This window comes from Colius striatus, chromosome Z, assembly GCF_028858725.1.
Source record: "Colius striatus isolate bColStr4 chromosome Z, bColStr4.1.hap1, whole genome shotgun sequence".
Lineage (NCBI taxonomy): Eukaryota > Metazoa > Chordata > Aves > Coliiformes > Coliidae > Colius > Colius striatus.
Window position 1 is genome coordinate 22,668,901 of NC_084790.1, and position 25,379 is coordinate 22,694,279.

Consider the following 25,379-nt stretch of genomic DNA (forward strand, 5'->3'; position numbering starts at 1 on the left):
TGCAAGCCAACAGCTAATATTTAATGTAGTCCAGCTCAAACACAAAAGACTGTACAACAGACATTTAAAATGAACACACAAACTCTGCCCCCCATCCAAACCCTCCAATAAAGAGAAGCAAAGGTCAGTATCCTGGTCAAGGTACAGAGTCCTCTCTGGGATAATTAAAAAAAATAAAATTCCTCATTATGTTATGACTTAAAAGAATATAAAGTGCATTCCATTTTGCTGATGGACAATGCAGCTGGTGAAAAAGGCAAACACCAGCCAAAAGAATATACAGAGTAGGACTTTAGCATCTCATTCCTATTTCTTCATTAACTCAAGATGCAACAGCCAGTGGCATCGTTCAACTAAAGATGCTAGTCATTAAACAGTGCAGAAGAAAATATCTTGGCAACTGCAGAAGTGTTCAGCCTTCAATAACTTGCTACACAATTGGGCCAAGAGGAAAGTATTCGGGGCTTATCATTATACTCTGCCATACAAATGAGCTACTTACATTACCACCATGATAGAGGCACAAGGTGAAGTGATTACATACCAATTCTTACATACTGATTACGAGAAAAAAAGAAGTCTTAAAATGACATGAGATAATGCACACTCAATGTGAAGATGTCACAAAGCCTACAATGCACATAACAGATGTACAATGCAGCAGAAGTATATATGTAAAATAAACATTTCTTTTAATAAAAAAAGAGAACTCTTCAGTACTGAGCTGTCCAGTCAGTCCTCCAGGTAACTATGAAATTCCCTTCAGATACAGCAACCGAGACTTGGCAGCAAAAAAGCTGGCTCTACTCTGTGGATAGCAGATACAAAATTTTCTTCTGTACCTCAGATGTACATCAGAGAAAAGCCACATGATCAAATAGCCTAAGTAGCTCTTCTTTCACACTATCCATCTGCATCATTTTTATATACATACAGTCATAAGCAGAAATGCAAAAATCCTTCTTTCTGTGTGTTTACGAGTTGAGTTTAATTCAGTCCCTTTTCCACTTTTGAAGGCAATACCTAATCTATATTGCTTGTCGTTCATCCCCATGCCTGAGTTTTGCAGTAATGCAGAACCAGCTTTCCATCACTTCCAAAACACTACAAGAAAGAAAGAAATAAAAATGAGTGCTATTAGATTATTCATATGCTAACATACACAAGAAGCAAAGCAAGCAAAAAAGCCCCCCACTGGATGATTGTGCCATGAAATACTGATAACAAAGCTCTCCCTCATAACGGGAGGCGTGACAACACACTGCATGGGAAGGAATGCACTTCCAGGTATTGCACAAAGTCACGTCTTTTTAAATCACATTCATACAGATCTGTGAATGTCAACGACGTTACATTAAATGCAAGATGTGTCCAGCACAGCCAGGGACAATAATGGATTTCAAGTTCCAGCAGTGTACTGACAAATTCTGCTAATCACACATAGAAAAGACATTTAAGATGAAAGTCACCTCGTAGAGGGTCCCAACTTCTTGGTCTGGAGATGGAGCAAAAGACTGGTTTACATATATGAACTGCAAGAAAAGAAAACAAAAGATCGAGTTCTTCCATAGATAACACAGAAGAAATATTCTGCTGCCAGAGGTGGGTAAATTTGTCATCTGTTCACCATTTATTCTATAATTTTTACATTCCACATAAAAATACAGCAAATTTTCCATTCAGTGTGGAGGGGCAATGTGACCTCCAGGCGGCATGTCTGACTGGCCAAGCAGCTCAAGCCCAAGCAAGAGTGCTGAATTCCCTCTCCTGCAAGTTGCCCCACTAGTTGCCCCACACAGCAGCACAAATGAACTCACTGGTTTAGTTCTTGCTTTTATTTCAAGTATCCAAGCCATTCCCGCTATTCCGAATTTGCTCAATTAGAACTGCAGTCACAGAAATTAGTGTTGTTTTGTGCTTTATTTTTAAAGTCATCCTTCTCACTTCCTGTTCCAAATGTATACACATATGGTAGCTAGTCCATAATGTCCACAAGGGCATTGGTATTTCCACTGTGAGTCAGTAATGTGTAGCGGGGTGTCATGTTCTATTTGTAAAGAAGAGTTATAAAATTCCTAAGGCTTTGCTCCCAAAGTACAGCCTGGAAGACGCTGGAATACTCCATGCTCCTGTATTTTTTTCCTGAGACAATGATATGGCAGTTAATGAATTAAACTGCTGAGAATATCCATTGCTCTTCTTTTGAGATAGTAAGCCTTGGGAAAAAGAAACCCTTCATGACTGCCAGGTGAAAGATAGCCAGTGAAATCATTTATGCCTATATGCTTAAATAGGAATCTCCAGACCAAGAACAGAGTGATTTCATTTACACTTCAGCTACATGTTTGCCTATTCTAATGAGCCTAGCTTTAACTTTCTATCTTAAATAAAAACTCTGAAATCTGTTTATGTTAAGAGTTTACTGCTAGTGACAAAGTTATAATAAACAAGTTTCTGAACCTCTTTCAGCTCTTACCATGTTATCAGAAGGCCCCGTGGACTTCAAAGGAAAGAATACATAAACAACACTGGTAACATGCTGCCAAAGTGCACATATTTCCAAGCTACTCATTTCAATGAGATAAATCAGTCCTAGCACAGTACTCAAACTGCTTGAGAGGTAAGTTCCAAAGGAAGGAGTCAACCTCAAACACCCTAGACTTTTCCCCAAATATTCCTTCTGTGTATCTGACTTCTTTATGGTTACGCCATGCATGTGAACCTTTCACAGAAGTGTATCACTGCACAACATGCGTGCAGATCCATGTGTCAGCATCACATAAGAAGAAACAGAGATACTGCAAAACGTCCAACAGTTGGAGTCGAGGACTTGAGCACATCCAAACTGCCCTGCTACAGCTCACCACACTCGTATGCTGCGGTGTGTGCTTTGAGATTCTACTGGTGCCCCTATGCCAAGCTGTGTGCCAAAAGCCACAGGCTGGACTCAGTCTCATTGCATGGCGTGATGGGGAGCCCAGAGCTCCCGGGCACGCTGGGCCAGGCTGGGCGGACAGGCGACAGCTCCTACCAGCTGCTCGGAGGCCATCAGCTTGAGGAACTTCTTGATGAACTCAACGAGGCCCTGGATGGTCCGGGTGCGCTCCACCGCCCACTTCTTGGTCTTCATGATGGGTGTGTCACCCACGGCCTTCAACAGGATGTCAACTGCGGGGAAAGTGCGCGACTCAGAGCCGCCCGCCGCGGTCCCGCCCCCCGCCCCCTCACTGGCCGCGGCCACCCGCTCCCGCCGCCGATTGGCCGGCGCCCCTGCCCGACACCGCACAAGCCCGCCCGCCCGCCCCCAGGGAGACTTCTCGGGCCCATTACTTTTCTTTTTCGTGTCGCCGGCGGGCTCCTCCCCGCCCGGCGAGCCGGCCGGGGCGGGGACCGCGTCGACAGCTCCCGCTGCGGTTCCGCCGTCCGCCGCTTCCTCCCCACCCTCGCCTCGGCCCTCGGTCAGAGGCGAGACCGGCGCCCGCTCCTCCACTTCCGCCATGCTGCTGGCCGAGGCGGCGGAAGTGACTCCAGTGGGGCACCGCCTTCCCGCCAGGGGGCGGCGCGGGGCGCGTCACGTGCGGCAGGGCCCGTTGGAGCAGAGAGCGCCGCGGGCCGCCGGCGACGTGGTGTGCGTGACCCTCCGCTGCTGGCCCGGGCGCGGCGGCGGCGGCAGGGGCGCGGGCGGGAAGGAAGGAAGGAAGGAAGGACAGGAGAGGCACGAGCAGTAGGGCCGCAGCGCAGCGTGCCCGGCGGCCGGCCCCCGCCCCACCATGATCAAAGCCATCCTCATCTTCAACAACCACGGCAAGCCGCGGCTCTCCAAGTTCTACCAGCGTTATGTACGGGCGGGCCGGGGCCGCGGGAGGGCCGGGCGGGGCGGCGGTGCCGCTGGGGCTCCGGGCGTTGCCGTGCTCCGGCACACGGGCTTTCCTGGGGACTCGCGGCTCCGGGGTGCGGCTTTGGGCGCGGGGGCCCGGTGCTGTCCCAGTACCTGCGGGCGGTGTTGCCGCCTGCTGACCCGTGCTTCAGGCTGCGGCGCGGGCCGAGGGCATCGGCAAATGGAGGCGGGGGCCGAGACCTTGTAAGGAAGATGGGGTTTCGAAGAAAGTTGTTTCCCCAACCAGTGGGCTTTTCTCTGGAGACTAGCGTTTATCAGTACCGAAGGTGAAGGAAGGGAGCGTTGTTCGATGGCAGGCTCAGCTCTCTGAGCTTATTTGAGGAAACGGAACTCTAAGCTGTGTCCTGCTTTAGTTGTGTAGTCTGACTGTCGGCATCTCTGATGCGGCGTTGCCGGTCTGCATGATGTGACAGAGATGTCGGGATTGGGGAGATGCATTTTATGGGGTACGGGGATTCAATAAGTGGAGCCTTTTCCTGTGGAAGCTTTCGGCGTGCTGTAAAAATGCAGTTGCATGGGAAAGAAATGTGACGAAATAGAAGAATGTATTCTTTTACACGAGAGAAAGCAAGTAGGAAAGCAGCTCTGAAAAAGCCCAAGCACTTAATCTGAGTGAAAAGAAAAGGCAGCCACAGGGAATTAAGAAGCAGCCTGCAAAAAGATGATTTAATTCAGGATAAGAGGTTTTAAGGTAATGTTTTGGTCAGGTAATGTATTTCCTAGCAGATAGGCTAAGTTCTGTCAGGGCTGTCTTTGGCTGTTAAAACAGAAAAAAAACCCAACCAAAGCATCCCAGAACAATGCAAACAAAATTTGTTTTTATTTGCATACTTGCAGTTCTGTTTATTACAAAAGTCGTATTTAACTTTATTGGAAGGCATGTGTCTTCTACAAGTCAGAGCAGAAATAGTGACTGTGACACTTCAATTTGCGCTGTCAGGCTTTTAATTAAAGGAATGTAACCGATACAGGTCGTTGCTGTAGGTGACTGAATTTGATCACTTCTCCTTATAAAGGCAGTATGAGGATATTCTAATACATGTTTGTGAACCTGTTGGCTTCTTTCTCTTTAGTTCTGTGTTGCCAAGCAGATGTTTTTTGTTTCTAATTTCTAATTGTAAAAGAAATATCCCCACCTACATGTATTTATAAGCATTCCTCTTATGTGCATCCCCACTCTGTTCGTGGTAAATTCCATTGTGGAGCTATTGTACCAAAGTTTTCTTTTTGTGGATTTTTTTTCCTTTCCTTTTTTTCCCCTATCACTGTGGAGGTAAACAGTCAAATAAGTAGTTGAAAGACTTTGCAAAGTAAGCAAAAGTTGCATGAACATCAAGCAGTTAACTTCTCATTTTCCCTTTGAATGGGATCATCTTTTTCTGATTTCTGTTAACTGCTGTGTAATCAGTCTTGGGAAGGAGAAACATCACATGAGAAGAACCAGAGATGCTGCAAAAGGCTCAACAGTTGGAGCAGAGGTCTTGAGCACATCCAAGCAGCCCTGCTACAGCTCATAACACTCTTATAGTGTAATGTTTGCTTTGAGATTTTACTGCTTCCCCTTAAAGAAGAACCTCATGAGGTTTAACAAGGACAAGTGCAGAGTCCTACACCTTGGGAGCAACCCCATGCCCCAGTACAGGCTGGGGATTGACCTGCTGGAGAGCAGCTCTGCAGAGAGAAACCTGGGAGTCCTGGTTGCTGATAAATTAACCATGAGCCAGCAATGTGCGTTCATGGCCAAGAAGGCCAATGACATCCTGGGATTCATCAAGAAGAGTGTGGCCAGCAGGTCGAGGGAGGTTCTGCTCCCTCTCTCGTCTGCCCTGGTGAGGCCTCATCTGGAGTCCTGTGTCCAGTTCTGGGCTCCCCAGCTCAGGAGGGACACAGAACTTCTGAAGAGAGTCCAGCACAGGGCCACCAAGATGATGAGGGGGCTGGAGCATCTTCTTTATGAGGAAAGGCTGTGGGAACTGGGGCTGTTTAGTCTAGAGAAGAGGAGACTGGGGGAGGGGGGGGAAATCTCATTAATATTTACAAGTATATAAATGGTGGATGTCAGGAGGTTGGGGCATCACTTTTTTTGTGTTGCATCTAGTGATAGGACAAGGGATAATGGGAAAAAGCCAAACTACAAAAAGTTCCACTTAAACATAAGAAACTTTTACTGTGAGTGTGAAGGAGTCCTGGCACAGGCTGCCCAGTGAGGATGTGGGTCTGCTTCTCTGGAGGATTTCAAAACCCAACTGGATGCGTTCCTGTATGACCTGCTCAAGGTGGACCTGCTTCTGTATAGGGGGCGGACTAGGTGATCTCTAAAAGTCCTTTCCAACCTCTACCATTCTATGATTCCATGAGAAGAAACAGGAGAGAGAGGGGTAAGTGACAGGAGGATACCAGATTTTTCTTGTCAGCTCCATTCTGATCTACTGCTTTCATAACAGGAATTGGAACAAATCCTCAATGCCAAAAGTAGGTTTGATAACGTTGATATGAACAGAACACCATGTCATTTTGAAAATGTGAATAGCAAATTAAGCTAAGAAGTGATGTGGTTAGATGATTTCTCTAAATCTTTGTGGTGCACAGAAATGGGGGCAGTTGTCTTTTCCTGTGTGACTTCAAGACAGATTTATTTACACACTTTTTGAAACTTGTGCATACTTTTAATATTCATTATACTAGTACTGGAGACAAATCTCATGCTTTCTAGAGAGATAAATTTGGTGAGATCTGTGAAAGACCTATTGTTTGCTACATGATACCAAAACATATAAAACATGTAGCTTTATTCCCTGATGTGTATGAAAGTAGGAGTTGTTTCTGCTGCATAAAATGAAGTTAATAATCTTGTGTAATAAGGTAGCAAAATAATAATTCATGGAAATCAAACAGGAAGACAAATGTGCCGTGGTTTTATGTTTCAGATTATAGACCAATGACCATAATTTCAAAGTTAAAAATAAGTTTCTGAACAACTTTTGGGCAGATTTTGAAAAGTGATTTTAAATATTCTGTCTCCATTTCTTAGGAAAAAAAGACAAATTGTTTCTTTCCTGATATCATAGAAAATATTAGAAAAGTAACTGACGTAACTGCATCAGTGTAAGGCAGATGCGATTTAAGGAACAGAAATGGTAGATACAGAGGAACTTGCACTTTCTTATTCTTTGTTTTATGGAGCAGTTTACTTCTGCTGGAGCTCTTTGCTGATGTGTTTGTGGATTCTAGAAGTCGTTTGTGAAATAACAGCCAAATTTAAAGTGATGAATGCAAACTGCACTTGGCTTGCCAGGCTTGGTTTGCTTTGGTGTGACACAGGGTACTGCACTGTTTTAGCTGAAATCACTTTTAAGGTGCATGCACCATTTTTGCTTAGAATGTTCATACAGGGGTTTAAAATGCTGACTTAATGCTTGGCCAGGAATGGGGGCTATCTGTGCTTAATAACTTTAGGACTCTGTGCTATTAAATCAATGGAAGACTTCAGGAACATTTCTAGATTTTTTTAATTTTTTTTTTTTTTACTGTGGGAGTACAGACTTGTTAAAATTGAGCCCACTCTTACAGAAGGGTAGCAAAAGCAAGGAATGGTGGAATCAAGGTGGGGACTCAAGGAGGGTCAAGGCATTTCAAACTCAGAAGTGATGTTTCTGATCTGCTGGAAGGAAAGTTAATGGCTTAGGAGAACCTGTTGCTCATGATGCTGTTGTATTTTAAGCTATTTCTGAAGGAGTTATCTATTGTGGGATATTTAGCTTCCCTACCCACTTCAGACTTTTGAGACCTTGTTTTCCCTCTTGTTCATGGGCGAAAGTATTTTCAAAGCTTGTCTGTAGTTGTTGGGATTACTGTTGAGATACAAAAATATCAGTACTTGAGAAGGCTTCCTGTTTAGTTGAAAAAACTGTTTGTATGTGGGTTTTTTTTAGAAGTTTTGTAAAAACAGTTGCTTTTTTCATAGTTGTTGCTCAGTAGTGCATTCTTCTGCAACTTAACTTGTAAATATGGGGTTTTTTATGTTGAAACAGTTTGCAGCTTGTTAACTGGCATATTTAAGGCTTCAAAAGTAGATATTTGAGGGCGTTGATGCACTTTACGTTTTATTTATTAGCTATGTGTGCTGTGCAGTGTTATAATCAATACATTTTATCTTGATTGCAAAACATGTTTTCTTCCATAGAGTGAAGATACACAGCAACAAATTATCAGAGAAACTTTCCACTTAGTATCAAAACGTGATGAAAATGTCTGTAATTTCCTGGAAGGAGGACTGTAAGTATCCAGTTTGAAATAAAGCCCCAGTACTTCCTGGCTTATTGTTACTTCTGATTGTGATGTAACTGTTTTTTTGATGAATGCCATGTCACTTGGGATATTTTAATGCACAAAAAGTAATACCATGTTGTACCTTGTGTACATGTATTTTTTTATATTACCCTACCCAAGCATTAATGCAAAGCAATGTGTTTAAGCAGAAGTGACCTAGAAGAGTTCTTGTTCTTTTTATTTATGTATTCTCTCCCTGTGATAAAGGCAGAAACTGAAGGAATAAGTTATGATACACCATATGTGTGGTTCAGTTTGGTACAGAAGTAAGGGAGAATTATGTTATGCAGATTCAGGCTGCAAAATATTTTCATTTGACCAGGACTCCTACTGCTCAAAGCAAATGTCAGTGATCTGAAGAACATCTGTTATGATTTACATACCTTCTTCGAGAAGACTGTAGCAGAAGAATGTAATGAAATACCTGTTTAGACCTCTTCTTATTCAGTAACTTGATGATTAGTGAGTTCATAAAAATTTGCTTCTGTGACTTTAACATTGCATCACAAACTATTGGTTGTAGTACAGTCTTACTTACCAAGATAGCAATTATTTTGTAGCACAGGAGTGTTACATGTTCTTGGTTATTAAGCAGACCTTAAACCATATTTAAAGGTTTTTCTATATTCCAAATACCAGTCTGCATTACAGTGTTTTGAGTTTTTTTTTTTTTCTCTTGATGCTCCTCTGAGAAAGGCGGGGAAGGATTCCTAGGCATACACTCCCTTAGTCTGTAAAGCAGATTAATCACCTTACAGTGGCCACTAGTATGTAATGAAAGTACATTAAATACCCATTTTTTTATGAAACTGTATGATCTGTTTGATTTTAATGACAAGGTGCATACGTTGAGGTAGTTATTACCCATGTGGATAACAGTAACTGTGCTAGCATGGTAAATAGAACTTAGGCCGCCCTTGGTAGTTAGTATTCTTCGATACTGATTATATCACAAAATAGAAGTTGTGGTATAGTTGGATTTGGGAAAGCTCCAGCGAGCCATTAACAATAGGCCTCCTTTAACAATAGGCCTCCTATTAACCATGAGGATTTGCCCAGCTTATCCTGAGATACTGACTAAGCTTTCTTGTTTTCTTTCCCCTTTAGTTTAATTGGTGGATCCGATAACAAACTAATTTACCGACACTATGCCACCTTGTATTTTGTCTTCTGTGTGGATTCTTCAGAAAGCGAGCTTGGCATTTTAGACCTCATACAAGTAAGTGTTTTCTTTGCTGATTTGTTGGTTTTTGGTTTTTTTTTTTAATAAATGGAGTTCAACTTCTAAGTACCGTAGAACAATATTTAGGTGTATCTTTTTCTGTAATATTTTGAAGTGAAGGTGACTTTCATACTGTGAGTATGAAAAAAGTGCCAAGTATTACTTTTAGATTGTTTGCCGCTTCCTGGACTGTCTTTGAAAAAGTTGTTTCTGAAGTTAATGAGAAAGTAGGGAAACAGTTTGTTTGTTTGGAACCTACTGAACAACGAGCAGCCTTGCTGGAGCTTTTCAAGGTCTTAGTTTGACTGCAGGTAAAAATGATGCAGTTCAAACATTCTGTGGAAAAGTGTAGGTAATACTCACAGGTCCGCACACACACATACACAAATGTGCACGCACACCCACACACACCCACCTCCCACCTCTTTGCATGAAACTTTCCTGATGGGTTATGAGTTTTTGGTTGGATCTACGTTAGAGATGAATGCAAATGCTGCCCTAGGCATATGTTCCCCACTGAGGAGTGGGGTGGGTGTGGAGAGGTGAGGATAAAAAGAGCTGGTACAGATTCTTTCTGCATCTCGATACAAAAGGCTTGACAACAAAATGGCTTAAGAATAAGAGCAGTGTAGACAGTAAATCTAACACCTCTTCAGATGCTGGGTATTCTGTGTTCATGCAGCATCCAGGAGCACAGGATGATTTTCTGAGGGGCACTGTGCAGAGCAGATCCTGTTCATGGAGAGAAGCTCTTCCTTTTTTGGACCTTTGAGCTGTGATATATTTCCTCTCAAGAAAACAACTCTGTCTCTAAAGGATATTCTCATGAGAACTTGCTGCACTTGGAGGTACAGGCAAGGCCATGCAGATGGCATAATTTCTGGTACCAAGTAGGAGCTGCCCTTAGGCTCCTCTGTTACACTGAAGTTGTTGAAGTTATCCTGAGACAAGGAGTTTGCACGTCCCTTTCCCTCTTCAGGTTAAGCGTTATGTGGATCACTGAGTCCTAAGCATGCAGTGGTCTCTTGGTCAGGATCAGTACGTTCCACTCACTGATGCACCCACAGTTTACCTTTCCCAAAGACATTCTAAGTTGTAGATTATATTAATATGCTATAGGCATCTCAGAGCCCGTCGAGCAGACATGGTCTGTTCAAGATCACTATGTCAAATAACGTGTCATATACAAGGCTTCCAATACAGCATGTGTGATTTAATGTTTAATGCATCTGTATCAACTCGGCAACAAAAATTATGTCTGGTAATGCAAACACTTCTATGTCAACAGGTTGACTGCACCTGTGATTTTTCCACTTAAAGTTTGCACATAAGCAATTTTACTCATGATTGTTACTGTAGTCAGAGGTGGCACAAAAATAGTTCACACCATGAAGTGATGTATGTCATTACATAAAATTTATCTTGGATGTATGTATGTGTATTATTCACTTACTGTTAAGTCTTTCAAAAACTTGCACATCAAGATGGTTCATTGACTATGTATCTTGAAGTCTCTGGTATCCTGAGACATGGGAATGTATTTATTGTTTCACTGCAGAAACACTGTGAGCCTTAAAGGCCTTTCAGTCTCCTGCAGATATTTCTTGTAGAATAGCTTCTCTTAGACATCTATTGGTGTTCATAACAAGTCTTATGTGTTCAGGGCTTTTCTGGACAGTAGATATAAACTTTCTTTCTGAGTGGCTGTGTGGGTAGCAGGGAAGAAAACACTTTTTCTCTGTTCTTACATCATTTTTTATCATAGAAATATTTTACAATGTGTTTAAGAGAGGAGTGGATGTTATACTTAGGGAAATGGTTTAGTCGTTGATAGGACTAGGACAAAGGCTGGATTCTTAAAGGTCTTAAAGGTCTCTTCCAGCCAAACTGAGTCTATAATTCTATGAACAGCGCATGTTACTGATTGACATACACATGGCCTTACCTGTTCCCAGCAGTTTGGTTTACGTAGTTGCTTAGCTGCTTGTTGCATAGTGTATTCTCTTACTTGGAAGTGTGAAAATATTTATGAGCTGATCAAAAAAGCATATTAATATTTCATATGACCTAGGTATGTTCTTCAGATAAAATGGATATTCTAAATATCTTTTAATCAGATAATAAGGATACAAAAGATTATCTAGGTCAGTCAGTCTGGCCTGTTATATTTTGCAGGGCCACTGTGCAAGTTCAATGACTTTTTTTTTAATTTGTGGTATATGATAAATGTCACATCAGTACCTTCCAGTTATTTCCAGTTGTACGATGTAACCTAAGTTATACTATATAGCACTGAAACAAATTGTTTGAGCTTACTATTACCTATATGTATATAGCCCTTAAACTCTGAATTAGGGAGATCTTAAACATTTCTCTAAATTATGTTGCTTCTTGTGCCAGAGTACTTTGCTGGATTTCAATCTCTCTTTATATTACACATCTTTTCCATTGTGCATCAGTGTTTAATTACATCCCAGTATAATTACTTGAAGGAAGCAGCAGTAATAGAAATGCAGTTTCTATTTATAGAAATACTTTTTTCTGATGCATGTGATTTTTGTTTATAAATACAGTCTCACCACAGTATCTGCAGCTGTTCATCATTCCCCTTTCACAGCAACCATGTGATTATAGTACAGAGTATACAAAGATTAATTAAACATTTTTGATTTTCACTCTGTCTTACAAGAAGGATCTGTTTAATCCTCTTAGCAACAGTGATCAGAATTAAATGTATTTTACACAGGAATAGTGTCCTCAGAAAGCTTATTATTATGTCTCAACTGCAGATGCAATGCAGATTGGCAGTATATATCTGTGCACATCTACTCAAGCAATAAGCTTTTCCTGTGTTTTGTTGAGAAATGTTGAATAGTTTTCATACATCTTTGTTTACTGTAGTTCACAGATAACACAGGTAAGAGTAAGTCAACAGAAATTTGTTATGAATCATACATATACTGATACAAATACATTGTATTTGTGTAGAGGACCACTTTATGATCTCATTAAAATAAATTGGTGAAACGAATCTAGATCTCTGTATAGCACTTTGTTTTCTGTCTTGTGAATACATCTGTAGTAGGTTAGATTATATATGGCAGTCTGCAGTTCTTTTCAGCATAAAGTTTTTTACTGTAATACTTAAGATACTTCTACAAAGGCCGCTTGTACCACCATTAGGTCAGAGCTGTTTCACAGGTAAGTCTTTTTGACTGAGGCTTAATGAATGCACTGTATGTGTGAGAAAACACACTGTCATGGAGTTCATACAGTGCTAAAAATGGATTTGTTAGAACACCTCAGGTAAATTCACGCTTAAATTTTTCCTTTTTTCTAAAAAAATACACAAGATTCTGTGTATTGTTTTTGATTAATTGGATGAGAGGTATGTCAGCATCTGTAGGTAGGGTTTGCAGTCCTTTGGATTCAGTGTAAATTGTATCACAAGTTGTAGCTGTTTCAGACTCTTGTTTGCCTGTGAAGTATGAGATTATGGCATGTGGAAATAAATAAGATAATGCAACTGGCTGTAAACTGCTATGAGGTAAAATTGAGTGACAGTTACAATGGTACCTGACTGTCTTTTGGACCTAAATACCTATGTCAGCCCTAAGCATTTTGAGGATTTTAGACCATTGCAGTACCTTGAAGACATGTTGACTCAGTAAGCAGGTAAATCTTTGAGATAAGTTTTCCATGAAAAGTTGTATATAGCCTTATAAGATAATGTTGTGCAGTAAGATGCATCAGGAAATCCAGAGCAGTTCATGAAATATGATTTTTATTCTCAGTTCTTAAATCATCCTGACCAGAGTTGCTTTTATGCTAATTAGATAAAGAGAGAGATATATGACTGGGATACCTATTTTTGGTAGAAAAATCTCTAACTAGTTCTCATTTAACACTATTAGTTTATTTTAGAATTGAGTGGAAAGTAAAGAGTGGGAATTAAGAACAAAAAGAAATAATTTGACCTAAACCACTTTATTGGCAGTAAGTCTATTGGTAGGGCTGCTTGAAAGAGGTAACGTGTTTCTGTTTTGACTGATCATCAGTACTTGACCACTCTTTACACAGTAATCTTGGCATGCTCTATATAATCTATGAGTAGTTTAACAAAAAAAAAAAAAAAAATGAAAGAAAACTGGGGTATCCATGTAAGTGGGGGGGAAAACACAGTGGCTGCTCCAAGGATTTTCCAGTTAGAAAGGCTGTGGAAACACTTTAGTTTATTTCATATGCTTTCAATGATACATGAATGATGACTTAATAAAGATCACTCTTAAAGCAGAAGAGAAACCAGTCTTGTGTATGGGGAGCTGGCTGTATGATCAGGCATAAAAGTCAAGATCAAAAGCAGTCGAGGACTCTTCATAGGCAGATTTAATTAATTCTTTCTTAAGGTTTACTGTTGCTTTTTAGCCTAGGAAGAAGGACGAGATCTTGGTATGAGTTGCTCCTGTTGTTTTTACTTCATTTTTGTACTTGCTTTTATTAGTATTTTACATTATCTAGCATCAGATGTATTTGATTTATTAGATGCTGTGATTTTTCTGCTTGTCTTGTTATCGTCTCGTTATTAATGTATGTTTTTATTGCTTTGTTGTATTATTTGCCTATAATGAGTATAAGGAGTTCTTGGCTTATATACATTGAAAAGCATTTTTTACTCTTCATACTTTACTCTCCAGATGTGTACCTGGCTTTATTAAAGCATATTTACTACAAAAGGAAGGTAGTGGTGGTGGGATGTTCCTTTTAATTTTTTCTTTCCTTTTTCCTATGTTTATGTGCATGGATATGTGTCTGGGCTTTTCTTTGAATTGGGAAAGATTATAGTTTTGAAAATGAAGCACAAGGGGGAGCTAGTAATTCATTGTGCATACATGCCTTTTTTTCCTGCTCTTTGACTCGCTTGCCTATGTTTCTTTTCCAGTAACATCACAAGGTGCATTTGAGTTGATGTATGGTGTGTCTGTGTATGTGTCCCAAAACAATTCTGTTCTTCTGATTACTTTCATCTACAAATCTACAGCATCTGGACAAAGTACTTATATAATGCCACAACATGCAATTGACTCTCAACTAAAATTATGATCAAAGTGGCTCAATTTCATTGACTCTATTAATTATTTGAAGGTATCTTAAAATAGATTGAGGAACATTAGTGTAAAAAAATCTAGTTTACCTTATAGACTAATGCTTTTAAAGACAGTTGTTGTAATAGCCGCATACGTTGTCAGTGCCTGCATTACTCTGAGTGAACTCTCCATCCTAAATCTAAGATCGAGGGCATTTTCAAAGTTTCAGTGAGAAATTTTTAGCCAATGAAAAGTCTCTCGGAAGAATACTCAGTGCCAGCTGGTTTCCCTTAGATTAAAAACATGTGGTGCACATTACTGGTCATTCATTGCAAGCAGAGATCTGTGGGTTCATTCAGTATGTGATGTTCGCACTGTGTAATCTTTACTCGAGATTTAAAAGTAACCATTGTAACTAGGAATCAAGTATTTTTTGAGGAGAAGTCCTAGTTACTGGAAGAAGACCACAAAAATAAAACTCCTGGATTGTATATGTGTGGGCATACACACTGCTACCAAATGCATGTGTCTGTGGGGGATTTTTTTGAGGATTTTAAAGTTGGTTTTAATGTGTTCCTTTGTTTTCCAAGGAGCTAGAGGAGAGTGTAAACACATGTGCCAACTTGGTGATGTATATGAAGAATATTTTCTTTTCTTTCAAAAAATAGTGTGAAACTGTTACTCTTGGAAATTTGGATAAAGATTACCTTTACACTTTATTTCCAATCTTCTTCCTGCAGCTAAATACCAAACTGCATTGTCCTTGTAACCACATTCTCCTAAGGTATAAGGAAAGTAAGAGAACATCTCTGGTCATTTGTCTTGCTGTACATAGCTCTGACCTATGTAGTTAGTTCTGCTTAACATTTTTGTTTGTTTGCTGGCATCTCTTCATTATACAATATTGTTGTTACCATGGCAAATTAACAACTACTTGAAGGGAAAAAAAAATTGCCTGCTTTGCTTAGCTTCGATATAATTTAACAGAAGCATATTCATTTACTTAAGGTTAACTGTTATCAGTGAACCTTTACTGTCTTGAATCTGCCAGTGAAAATGCCCCATGTTCCTAGTTTAAATTAATTGGTATTTTGGTATCAAAGACTAATCCTTGTTCTGAATGCATGGAATGTCAGTTAGATGTAGTATGACTTTAAAATGAAGTGTGATCCTCTGCTGTTTTAGAGTATGAGCAATATCTGAGGCCAGGGATTTAGATGTAAAAGTAATTTTTCTTGATATACAAGGTTAAAGAACTGGAAATGGTTGATGTCAAGTAGACCTGTTTCACTAGGTCTGTGGACGTAAATATGTATCTATAGAATGAGGCATTTTATCCACTTTATTTTTATCATCACAACATGACTTCTTATTCTTGTTACTCTGGGCCTAGGCAGTTTACAATCTGCTTCCTCTTAAAGACTGAGATGGGATTAATAAACCATGTTCAATAGAGAGAGTATCAAAACCAGGTGTTTAACTTCTTCCATATTACTTCTTTAGGTTTTGAGCTTAGAATTGAAAAAAATAAAATACATACAATGACAGCTGTTGAAAACATATTGTGACAAAATTGCCTCAAAACATATAACACTAAAATTAAAGTTTCCCACAAGCTGCAGTTTATTTGCTAGTCATTAATAAATGACCTGTAAATTCTTACAGAAATCTCAGTCTCTCAAATGAGCATATTTGGAGGTCCTGACACATCTTGTCAGTCAGTGAGGAGTTATTGCTTGCATAGAGGGTGCTATGCTTGTACCTCTGTAAGTCTGTAGTCTTCAAAGTTGACAGTCACCACAAGCACATGATGACTGGCATTCAGGAGCTTTAGGAGTGCAAGTATGGTTGTGTTTTCATTATCTGGTCTAACTTGGGGCTGGGATGCTCCTAGTGTACCAAACTGGCTGAGTACCAAGGAACCTGTTACAGATGTACCCAAAGCAGGGTAATACACAATCTATGTCTGGCAGAAATCATCAATGACCAGGCTTCAGCAGCTGCTTTGGATTCTCTGGTTTACATACATTTACATTATAAATTCAGTGAGGGGTTGTTCACATGGGTGCAAACTACTGTACGTTTCTAAATTTATGTGGTAGTATGCCTCACAGGTTCAGCGGGTGTGACATTGGGACAGCTACCTTTTTATGTGATTGATCGTGAATGCAGCAGGTGTAAACCAGGTGAAAAGCTGGTGAAAGCTGCTCTACTGTTGCTGGAAGCTGTAATGCTGACAAATTTGCTGGGATGCTGACAGTTTGCATTGCACATCTGTCTGTGTGACAAAGTTAACAGTACTCTGGTTGACAGGGAGATACCTGCGATGTAGTGATTGTTAAAAAACAACAAAAAAACCCCCCAAAAACAAAAGCTAATTTTTGCTTTGTAAGTGGGTTATAATGAAATGAGAAATAACAGTTTGAATTACAGCTGAGAAAATTGTAGCATAATAGCATTATTGTTTTTTCAAGATGCAACTAATGTTTAAAACTATGTGACTTCTAGCAGTTATAACATAAACTGACTTGTGCATACAGTTTTGCCTTCTACAGATGACATACTGTTGACATAATAATGTTAACCACAGAGATGCTTTTAATGCTCTAAATGCTCTAAAGTCTGCCCAGTGTTTATTTTCTGTATTTCACTTTTCTAAAACTCACACTTACTGGAAATATCGAGTTTCTGTTGAAGTTTGACCTCTGGCCTTTTTTTTTTTCTTCCGCTTTGCAGGTATTTGTGGAAACACTAGACAAATGTTTTGAAAATGTCTGTGAACTGGATTTAATTTTCCATGTAGACAAGGTACTGTGATGGGCTCCTGTAGTATTTCTTGTCAAGTAAAATGTTTGGTTCAACTGATACATGGTATTAAACTCTGCAGTGATTCCAGTTGCATGGTCGGTGAAATCTAGACAGTTTTTATCAACATAGTATTTTTAAGATTTGAAAGCTATAGTGGAACATGTCTGTCCAAGGAAAAATAAAACAGTAGGGGAGACTTGCATAGTGTTACTGTGCATATAATTGTCAAATGAGATACATCTGAATATTCTCAAAGTAGGTCTTAGTTTCAAGAAGCAATTTGTTCTGTTTTGTTTATGGTTAGGTGTTATATTACTCAGAACTGAAATTATTACAAGGTGTTCCAGTTAAGGAACAGTTGCCTTTCAGATGCTATGATTATGTAATATAAATGCTGCGTGTATCTTTTCTTCCAAGTCTTAAACAGATATTCTGTCTTTTTTTCAAACATTTCGAAACAATCGTGTTTGAATATTAATAGCTATCAGGAGCAAGGGTTTTATTTATTGATCTAGTTTTGAGAAATGCTATTACTATCGTAACCTTTCATTTAAGAGGACATTGGGACCTCTAGATGCATTACGTAAAATACTAAGAGTTGAATATACAGAATATATTCCTTCATTTGCACTTTGTGCCTACTGTTATGTTCTGTGCAGTCACCTTTCTGCCTCATGGACATTTTTTTACATCAAAGACAAAAGATGCAAAAGGAGAATATGACAAAAATCACTAAAAGTGGACTAAAAATAGTAGTGAATTAAGTATCTGAAGTAACTATTTGGAACTGATTTGGTTTGTTTCAAGATCAGGAAGTTCTATTGGAAGAACTGACCAGATAGTGAAATGAAAATGACCTTGAGTAGGTGTTTGAACTGATACCATGTTCATGACAAATCAATGGAATTTCTGGCCTGGCTAGAACACATTAGCTGTTTCCAAAACAGCAGATTAAAGTACAAAAGAATTTGAGTTGTTTATATGTTGACCTCAGTGCTTAAAGGACCCAAATACTGCAATCATTTATTGGCAAAGGATTTGATCTTTAGCTGCAGAATATTTTGGTTGGTAAGGGTTCCAAGCTGTTGCTGTGTAGAATGTTTTATTCACTAGCATGCCTTAAGGTAAGCAGTCTTTTACACTTTGTAGGAGAAACATAGTTATAATAAAATGTAGAGAACTTAGATGCTTCAAGACGTAATTGCTTGAAGACTATTTTACTTTATATCTGATACAAGATGGTATTTTCTTCTTGAAAACTGTTTGTTAAAGGAAAGCTAAGTTTTAAATGTTTCATTTGATTTATTAAAATACTGTATGAGAATTATTTTAAATGTTTAGGTTAGGATTTCCAAACTCTGAGGAACATGTGAACCCTAAATACTAATGAGATGTTTTAGCTAAAGTAACTCATTTACGAAATAAAAGACCGGTGAAACGTTGAGTTAAAATATTTAAGAACATGGCATTAACCAATGTTGTGATTTTGAAATGCAGCATGAGTCAACAAAAGAACTTAACACAGAAAGCTGAACTACTGCACTAATGCAAGGCTACTACCAGCAGTACAGTGGCATTAGTTGCATGGTTGTGACTAATATGTTTTCATCTCTATTTTTTTTTTCTTCCTCCAGCATAATTGGTTTGTAAGACTTACTTTATGCTTTAATATAGGATAAAAACATTTGATTTGGTATGGCTTGAGTATTCTTGTAGATCTGTAAGAAAAAAACCCACCAGGAATATGTATCTGTGAGAATAATGTTACAGTATTAAATTCTCTTTAAACTGATATGGTCACCTTATACTGAGTCTCCTGAGCTACACACATTACCTTGTCAGATGTTTATGGCCTGGCTTGTGAATAGATTTCAGGTGTGCAAAAGGGAAAAACAGCAGTTACTGCTGGATATTTGGTCTAGACAGAGTCTTAGTTATACAAGATATTTACATGTAGCTCTTTCAGGTGAAACATTTAATATACTTCCATTTTGAGTTGTCTGATGTTGAGAAAAGTGAGGATTGACTAGTTGATTTGGATGAGAGTTGATCTGTGTCTTCAGTTCCTGATGAGGTTGTGGAAGGTGACCCTATGTAAATGGTATATGTCAAGAGGATGGGGCCAGTATTTTTTTCTGTAGCCCAGTGACAGGACAAGAGGTAGCAGGCACAAGCTGGAACACAGGGAAGTTCCACTTGAACATGAGGAGGAATTTTCCTGTGTAGGTGAGGAAGCCCTGGCACAGGCTGCCCAGAGAAGTTATGGAGTCTCCTTCTCTGGAGGTTTTCAAAACCCACGTGGATGTGTTTGTATGCAACCTGATTGAGGTGAACCTGCTTTAGCAGGGGAGTTGGACTCAATCTCTAAAGGTCCCTTCCAACTCCTACTATTGTATGTTTCTGTGAATATTGTAAATAGATTCAAAAGTGTTTAGACGTAGTAACCGAATAAAAATCTGACAGGCTATAAAATATGATGTGGCAAGAAACAGCAAATAATCTGTGTTTCAGGAATCTTTTAAGTTGGAGATATTTGGAAGCAGAGATTTTATATCAGTATAAATAGTACTCTTAAATACTGTGTGAAGTCTCAACTGGTGAATTTTTGAAACCAGATAATGTACTAGGTGGATTTTGCCTCTGACTTGATATAGAAACACCGAACATGAAATACCAAACCAATTGCTCAGCTGTAACTGGTACTATATTCTTACTAAAGAGCTTTCTGAGAGCAAAACGATAATAAAACAATCTTTTAAAACGCCAACAGCTAGAGTAATAAAACAATTTCTTTAGAGCTAAAATGGTTAAGGAAGGCATTTCCTTAATGTTTTGATTTAGAGTATTAATGTTTCCTCTGTGGACCTAGTGTGCTTTAGGGGGAAAAAAATATCCTGTTGTTCTTTTAATCTGTAAAGCTTCTTGTAGTATTTGTAAATCTGCATATACACTCTTGATTATGAGAAATCTTATTTAAGAAGCTGTATTCAGAATTGCATTAATTTTCTGTTTGCACTGGGTCTGTCACAAGAGTAGTGGCATTAGCTACTGAAGGCTGGATATTGTCATCAGTCACACAAGTATACTGCTGTTCTGTAAAGCTGTGGCATCAGTGCTACAGCAACTCACCTTTAGAATTGTTTGATTTAGAGATTTACTTTCATACTTCTGTCTTTGATCCATAGGGAAAGTGTAAGAATATCCAAAATAATGGCAGAATTATGCTTTGAAGTATCAGATTGCATGATGTGTTTATTTCAGAAAAGTAATAGTGTTTATTGTCTTCAGAATTATAATGAGATTAAAATATTATGCATTACATGTTAACTCTGTATTTTTCTAGAAAATGTGTGTAAGCATTCTTTTTAAAAAAAAAAATCAGTCTTCAGATAAATTGCAAATGTGGTCTCCGAAGAAGAGGTTCATGAACCAGAGCTTGCCTCCCCAAGTCAGGGTTGCAGGGAAGAGGATTATTTAGACGTACTCATTTCATTAATGCCCCCAGCTGGCTTATGTAGTCCTTAGTTTGAGTCTTAGCTGTCAGTCTTAGTCCAAGATGCTGAAGGCTCCCTGTTTATGACATAGCTCGGATATGGGTCAGCTCAGGTATGTTAGTTTTATTCTGAGCTGAGTCTTGACACAGCTGGTGAGTGAGCATCACTATGTCTTCCTTCAAAGATGTAGCCCAAAATTTTTATACATCTATTTGTAGGCAATTTGTTGAATCTTGTAGAACCTGCTCCTTATGGCTATGGCTACTATTGATAATTAGAACTCTTGTCCATTAGGTAGAAAAATGTACTGAAAGAAAGATGAATGTACTGAAAGAAAGATGAATGTCAAAGTTTCTTCCAGCATTGACAAAGTGGTATAGCTGATGAGTGTGTTACAGAACTGTGTGCAAATAAGGTACTTGAGAAATAAACATGATGTTAAGAGCTTTATTCCCAAATGGTTTTAAATTAATTGCTAACATTGATAAATGACTTGGAGAATGTATGTGTTCCTGTGTTGGAACTAGGAATCTATATCTCATCTGTCCAGATGCAGGTAGGACATTTTGCATTTCAGAATTTTCTTTTGGTTGTTTTTAGGTCCATAATATATTGGCTGAAATGGTCATGGGTGGAATGGTTTTGGAGACCAACATGAATGAAATTGTCACTCAGATTGATGCTCAAAATAAACTGGAGAAATCTGAGGTAAGAGTGACATACTGTGTAGTTTCTAAACTAAAAATAGGGTTGTAGTAAATGCATGCTACATTATATAATGCTCTTCGTCCCTCAGTAGCAACCTATATCCTGCTCCTTGCTTATGCTAAAAACTGACAATGTGCCCTTAGGTTAAGGTGTCATACCTTTCATCATAAGTAATAATTGCTTAGAGTTGCTGCCAAATAGTTTCTGTTATTTGTATCTAATAGCACTGTGCAGCATTGCTATTGAGATACTTCTGTAATTCTCTTAAGTTTCACTTGCAGAAAGTATTTTATTTCCAGTGTATATATTATGCTGGACTAATGACTGTAACACCTAAATGAAATTAGATAAACAACCAAAATGTGTATACAAATACTACATTTTCCTGTCTGCTATGTTTCTAGCAGCTGAAATAAATAGCAGCTTATTTAGTGTCACAATAGTACTGGAACAAGAATAATCAATTGGACTGAAATGGACTAGATTGAAGTTGTGGGAATCCCTTTTCAACATTTGTTGAATTTGTGTTTAGGAAAGAAACTTAGACTAAGAAAGGATGTTAAGAATTCCTTTATCTATGACGCAGAATATTACCGTTGCTTTAACATCACCAGGCATTATTTTGTAAGTCAAAATACTACTGGTACATCTTAGCAAAGTCTGTGATTGATGAGAGTATTTCCATAGAAAAAAACATCCTGATTTTTGAAGTGTAACATTTAAATTTCTAAACAAACCTTTTATTGACTTGGAAGCTATTTCTAAAGTTGAAGTCAGCTGACTAGATAGAAATATGGCAGGTAGTATAAATATGAACTAAATGACATTTTAGGAGAAGACCAGAGAACTTCCAAGTTCTAACTTAAGTGCAGCAAAGAGAAATTGATTCTTCAGCTTTTTTGTGGTACAATGTACACTGTTCTCCGAGTTCTGCAGTTTCACACTGCACCACCTCAGTTCTTTTAATATATTTAATTGTCTGCACAACTTCCACACTGTATCCAAGAACAGGAAAACACTGTGTGGAAAAACAGGAAAAAGCTTAGTAGGATATGATGCAATACATAGCAATATGCATCCATAAGGATTGTATTGTAGATTATGAAGATGTCCAAAATGTTCATTTTAACATTTTTCTCAAGCTCAGAATGAGCCATTGATCACATATATTTGTGAGGAATTTTTCTCATACATTTTTTTACTATATTGTAATAACTCTGTATACATGTATTTATTTGATGGAAAAGTCCCAGAAGCTGAGCAGCTATGTTCTACCATACATTATGCACTTACTAGTTTTAGCTGAAAGCATTTAATTAAAGTATTAATTATGTGAATTCTGTTACCAAATCAACTGTAGACCAACCAGTCTCTGACTAGTCATCTCAAAAACATCAGTTGAATCCAGCCAGCTGCAATACTTGCTGTTTTCCATTATTCATCAGTAAGTCATTGTTTCATTTAAGATGCTTTTCATACAAAAATAGGCAGTAGAAGATATTAGAAAAACATATAAGGCAAATAGCAACTTGTTCCTTTACATTCAGCAATGAATTATAGAAGGTAAAGAAGTAGCAGTGATAAATTAAAAGACTTGGTGACTGGGATGGAGTAGAACACACACACTGCTCCCCACAAGTGGGGTTTTTTATTGTTAGTTCAGTGACTGTTTCTTTTCAAATTTAACAGTTACTTTAATACTGAGATACTTCATGTTACCTGGTAATTATTTCCTCAGATCATGAATCATTTGTTTCCTGTATATCCACAGAGATTTCCTGATTGCTATTTCTTTTCCTGTTATGTTTTTGATCAAGATTGTAAATCTTTCCACCTGTCTTTCCTAAACATGTATTTTCAAGATACAAGCAAATCCAGTTCATGTTATTCAAAATCTGTAATAATAATAATAATAATTGTATTTTTGAATGCTGGTCACTAAGAAATCAAAACTAGTGGATCTTCTTAATTGTCTTTTATCAAATACAATTATTTTTTCAATTTAGACATTGTTATTGATGTAGTCTGTAGTCTGCCACTTGTGTCACAGGATTTTCAATCTGTTTGGCTTGTTAGTCCCCTGTCAAAGTTCTTGCATCCATAAAATAGCTGTTCCAAGTTTAAATTGCTTTTTCTTTTATAGATGAAGTGATGAAGCTAATATAGTTGTTACTGAGATGCATTTTCAGAAGTACTTAAAATTCTGTATTATGCCCACTTGGCTTGTCTTAATATACAGAATTTAGCCATTTGACGTCAAGTATTTGTTTAGTTGCATATTAGGTTTCTAAGCAGGCTTCCAGTTAGAATTTAGTGAAGATAAAACATATTTATTAAATTCAGAAATATTTGAGGAAGATCTTTTTCAACTTGAAGAATCTGTTAATGCTTTCAACAGAGATTATTTAAAACAGTATGAAGAAGTCTCTAGCTTTGATTTCTGATTCAGCTCTTACATTGCTTGGATCGACTGCAAAAAAAATTCTACTCTGAGAAATGTTCTAAATGCATTGCTCTACCTTTCAGTTTAGTGTTTATCTGTGAAATGGATTTCTGGTCAATCCTCCTAAAATAAAAATATCACTGTGATAAAGGGAGGGAATTTTTGGGAGAGGGGTCATTGGGATTTTATCCAGAGCCTCTGGAAGTATTGTAGGTAAAGGTGGGCTACCTCTTCTCTATTTGGAGTGTTCAACTGCGTGTGATTTAGACTTTTTAAGTTGGACCTCATTTTTTTTCTGAACCTCTTGATCTTCTCTAGCTCTTTCCATTCTTCTCTCTTACAGACCTTTATCTTTCAGTCTCCCAGACAGGACAGGTAGACAAAGGTATTGCTGACTTTTAGAAAAAATGTACTTTTAACAAAAAGGGAAAGCAAAATGATGTCAAAGGCAATAAATTATGTAGGCCAGACTCAAAAATTATGTGTAAATATACCCATACTAGTCCTTGTAGCCTACTTTTTGTGCTAGTTTCTTCTTGTAGTTCCCTCATCTTTTTATTGGCTATAGTGTATTTTACTAGCTTTCCATTGACATTGTATTTTTTATTTTATTTCTCTTCTTGCATTTTAGAATTTAACTTTTCTTTCTATCATTCTTTAAGAAACAAAGTAACATGAACTTTTATGAATATTAACAGAAAAACTTGCAAAATTAATCTGAATAAAAATTGAACACACAGATAACAAAATGTGATGATGTAATGGAGCTAACTTCCTTATTGGAAGAATTTTGTGCACGATAATCTAAGACAGGTAATGTGAACTCTTGCTTCACCGTTTAGTATTGCCAAATGAAAACAAAGAGCTTGCAAAGAGAAGTTTCATAATGAGTTTCAGGTGAACAAAATGTTAAAAAATCCCCAATGACCAAAACCAATGAACAAACTCAAGTAGCTTTGTTACATACAAAATAAAATAATTGGTGCAGTTTGTAAAGATGATGTAGAAATGCCAAAGTTGATCTATCTTTCAACATTAAATATACAAAACGTAAATGAGAAACTGTCAGCATGTACTCAACTTCAGATGTAGATGCTGACTTCAACTGTCCTTGCAAGCTGAATCACTGGATTTTGCTGCAAGATATCGTGGTAGATGCAGTGACTGATCGTGATATTAACAAAAAGCTGAAAAAGGCAGAAGAAAATATAGGTTTAAAGTTCAGTTTATGGTCATTCTCTCCCTGACATTTGCAGTTTAAAATGTTTAGTTCAGCTCAACACTTTGAATGTCAGTCAGTGTTAATTTGAATACTTCAAAATTCATTTCCACTAATTCTAAGTATCTGTGTATTCAAACTATAAGTATTTTAAATAGCTGGAATCTTAAGCAG

The 25,379-nt window shown here is 38.2% G+C and overlaps 2 protein-coding genes across 6 annotated transcripts in view; one reads left to right on the top strand and one right to left on the bottom strand.

The window, feature by feature from the left end:
* On the bottom strand, positions 1-3,530 carry ATG12 (autophagy related 12). Of its 2 annotated transcripts, XM_062018317.1 has the most exons (4): positions 3,331-3,530; positions 3,032-3,168; positions 1,470-1,532; positions 1-1,104 (listed from the first exon to the last, which is right to left on the bottom strand). In XM_062018317.1, exons 1-4 carry the CDS (start codon positions 3,497-3,499, stop codon positions 1,045-1,047), a joined length of 429 nt encoding a protein of 142 aa, XP_061874301.1. In that variant the 5' UTR covers positions 3,500-3,530; the 3' UTR covers positions 1-1,044. The 2 variants fall into 2 exon arrangements, with proteins under 2 accessions (XP_061874301.1, XP_061874302.1); XM_062018318.1 differs by lacking the exons at positions 3,032-3,168; positions 3,331-3,530 and adding an exon at positions 2,477-3,022.
* Positions 3,531-3,551: 21 nt separating this feature from the next.
* Positions 3,552-25,379, top strand: part of AP3S1 (adaptor related protein complex 3 subunit sigma 1) — a 49,654-nt gene continuing 27,826 nt past the window's right edge. For 3 of the 4 annotated variants that reach the window (XM_062018313.1, XM_062018315.1, XM_062018314.1), the window contains exons 1-5: positions 3,552-3,839; positions 8,082-8,173; positions 9,335-9,446; positions 17,270-17,341; positions 21,436-21,543. In XM_062018313.1, coding sequence (XP_061874297.1) covers positions 3,771-3,839; positions 8,082-8,173; positions 9,335-9,446; positions 17,270-17,341; positions 21,436-21,543 — 453 coding nt within the window. In that variant the 5' untranslated portion in view covers positions 3,552-3,770. The remainder of the gene's footprint in view (positions 3,840-8,081; positions 8,174-9,334; positions 9,447-17,269; positions 17,342-21,435; positions 21,544-25,379) is intronic. The other variant, XM_062018312.1, reaches the window with a different exon arrangement.

What these genes read in the sequence shown, in the direction of transcription:
- ATG12 (XM_062018317.1), bottom strand. Translation starts at nt 3,499, where the DNA reads ATGGCGGAAGTGGAGGAGCGGGCGCCGGTCTCGCCTCTGACCGAGGGC. An exon ending in TGATGGCCTCCGAGCAGCTG is followed by an intron (nt 1,533 to 3,031) that starts GTAGGAGCTGTC and finishes CTTTTCTTGCAG; the next exon opens with TTCATATATGTAAACCAGTC. An exon ending in AAGTTGGGACCCTCTACGAG is followed by an intron (nt 1,105 to 1,469) that starts GTGACTTTCATC and finishes TCTTTCTTGTAG; the next exon opens with TGTTTTGGAAGTGATGGAAA.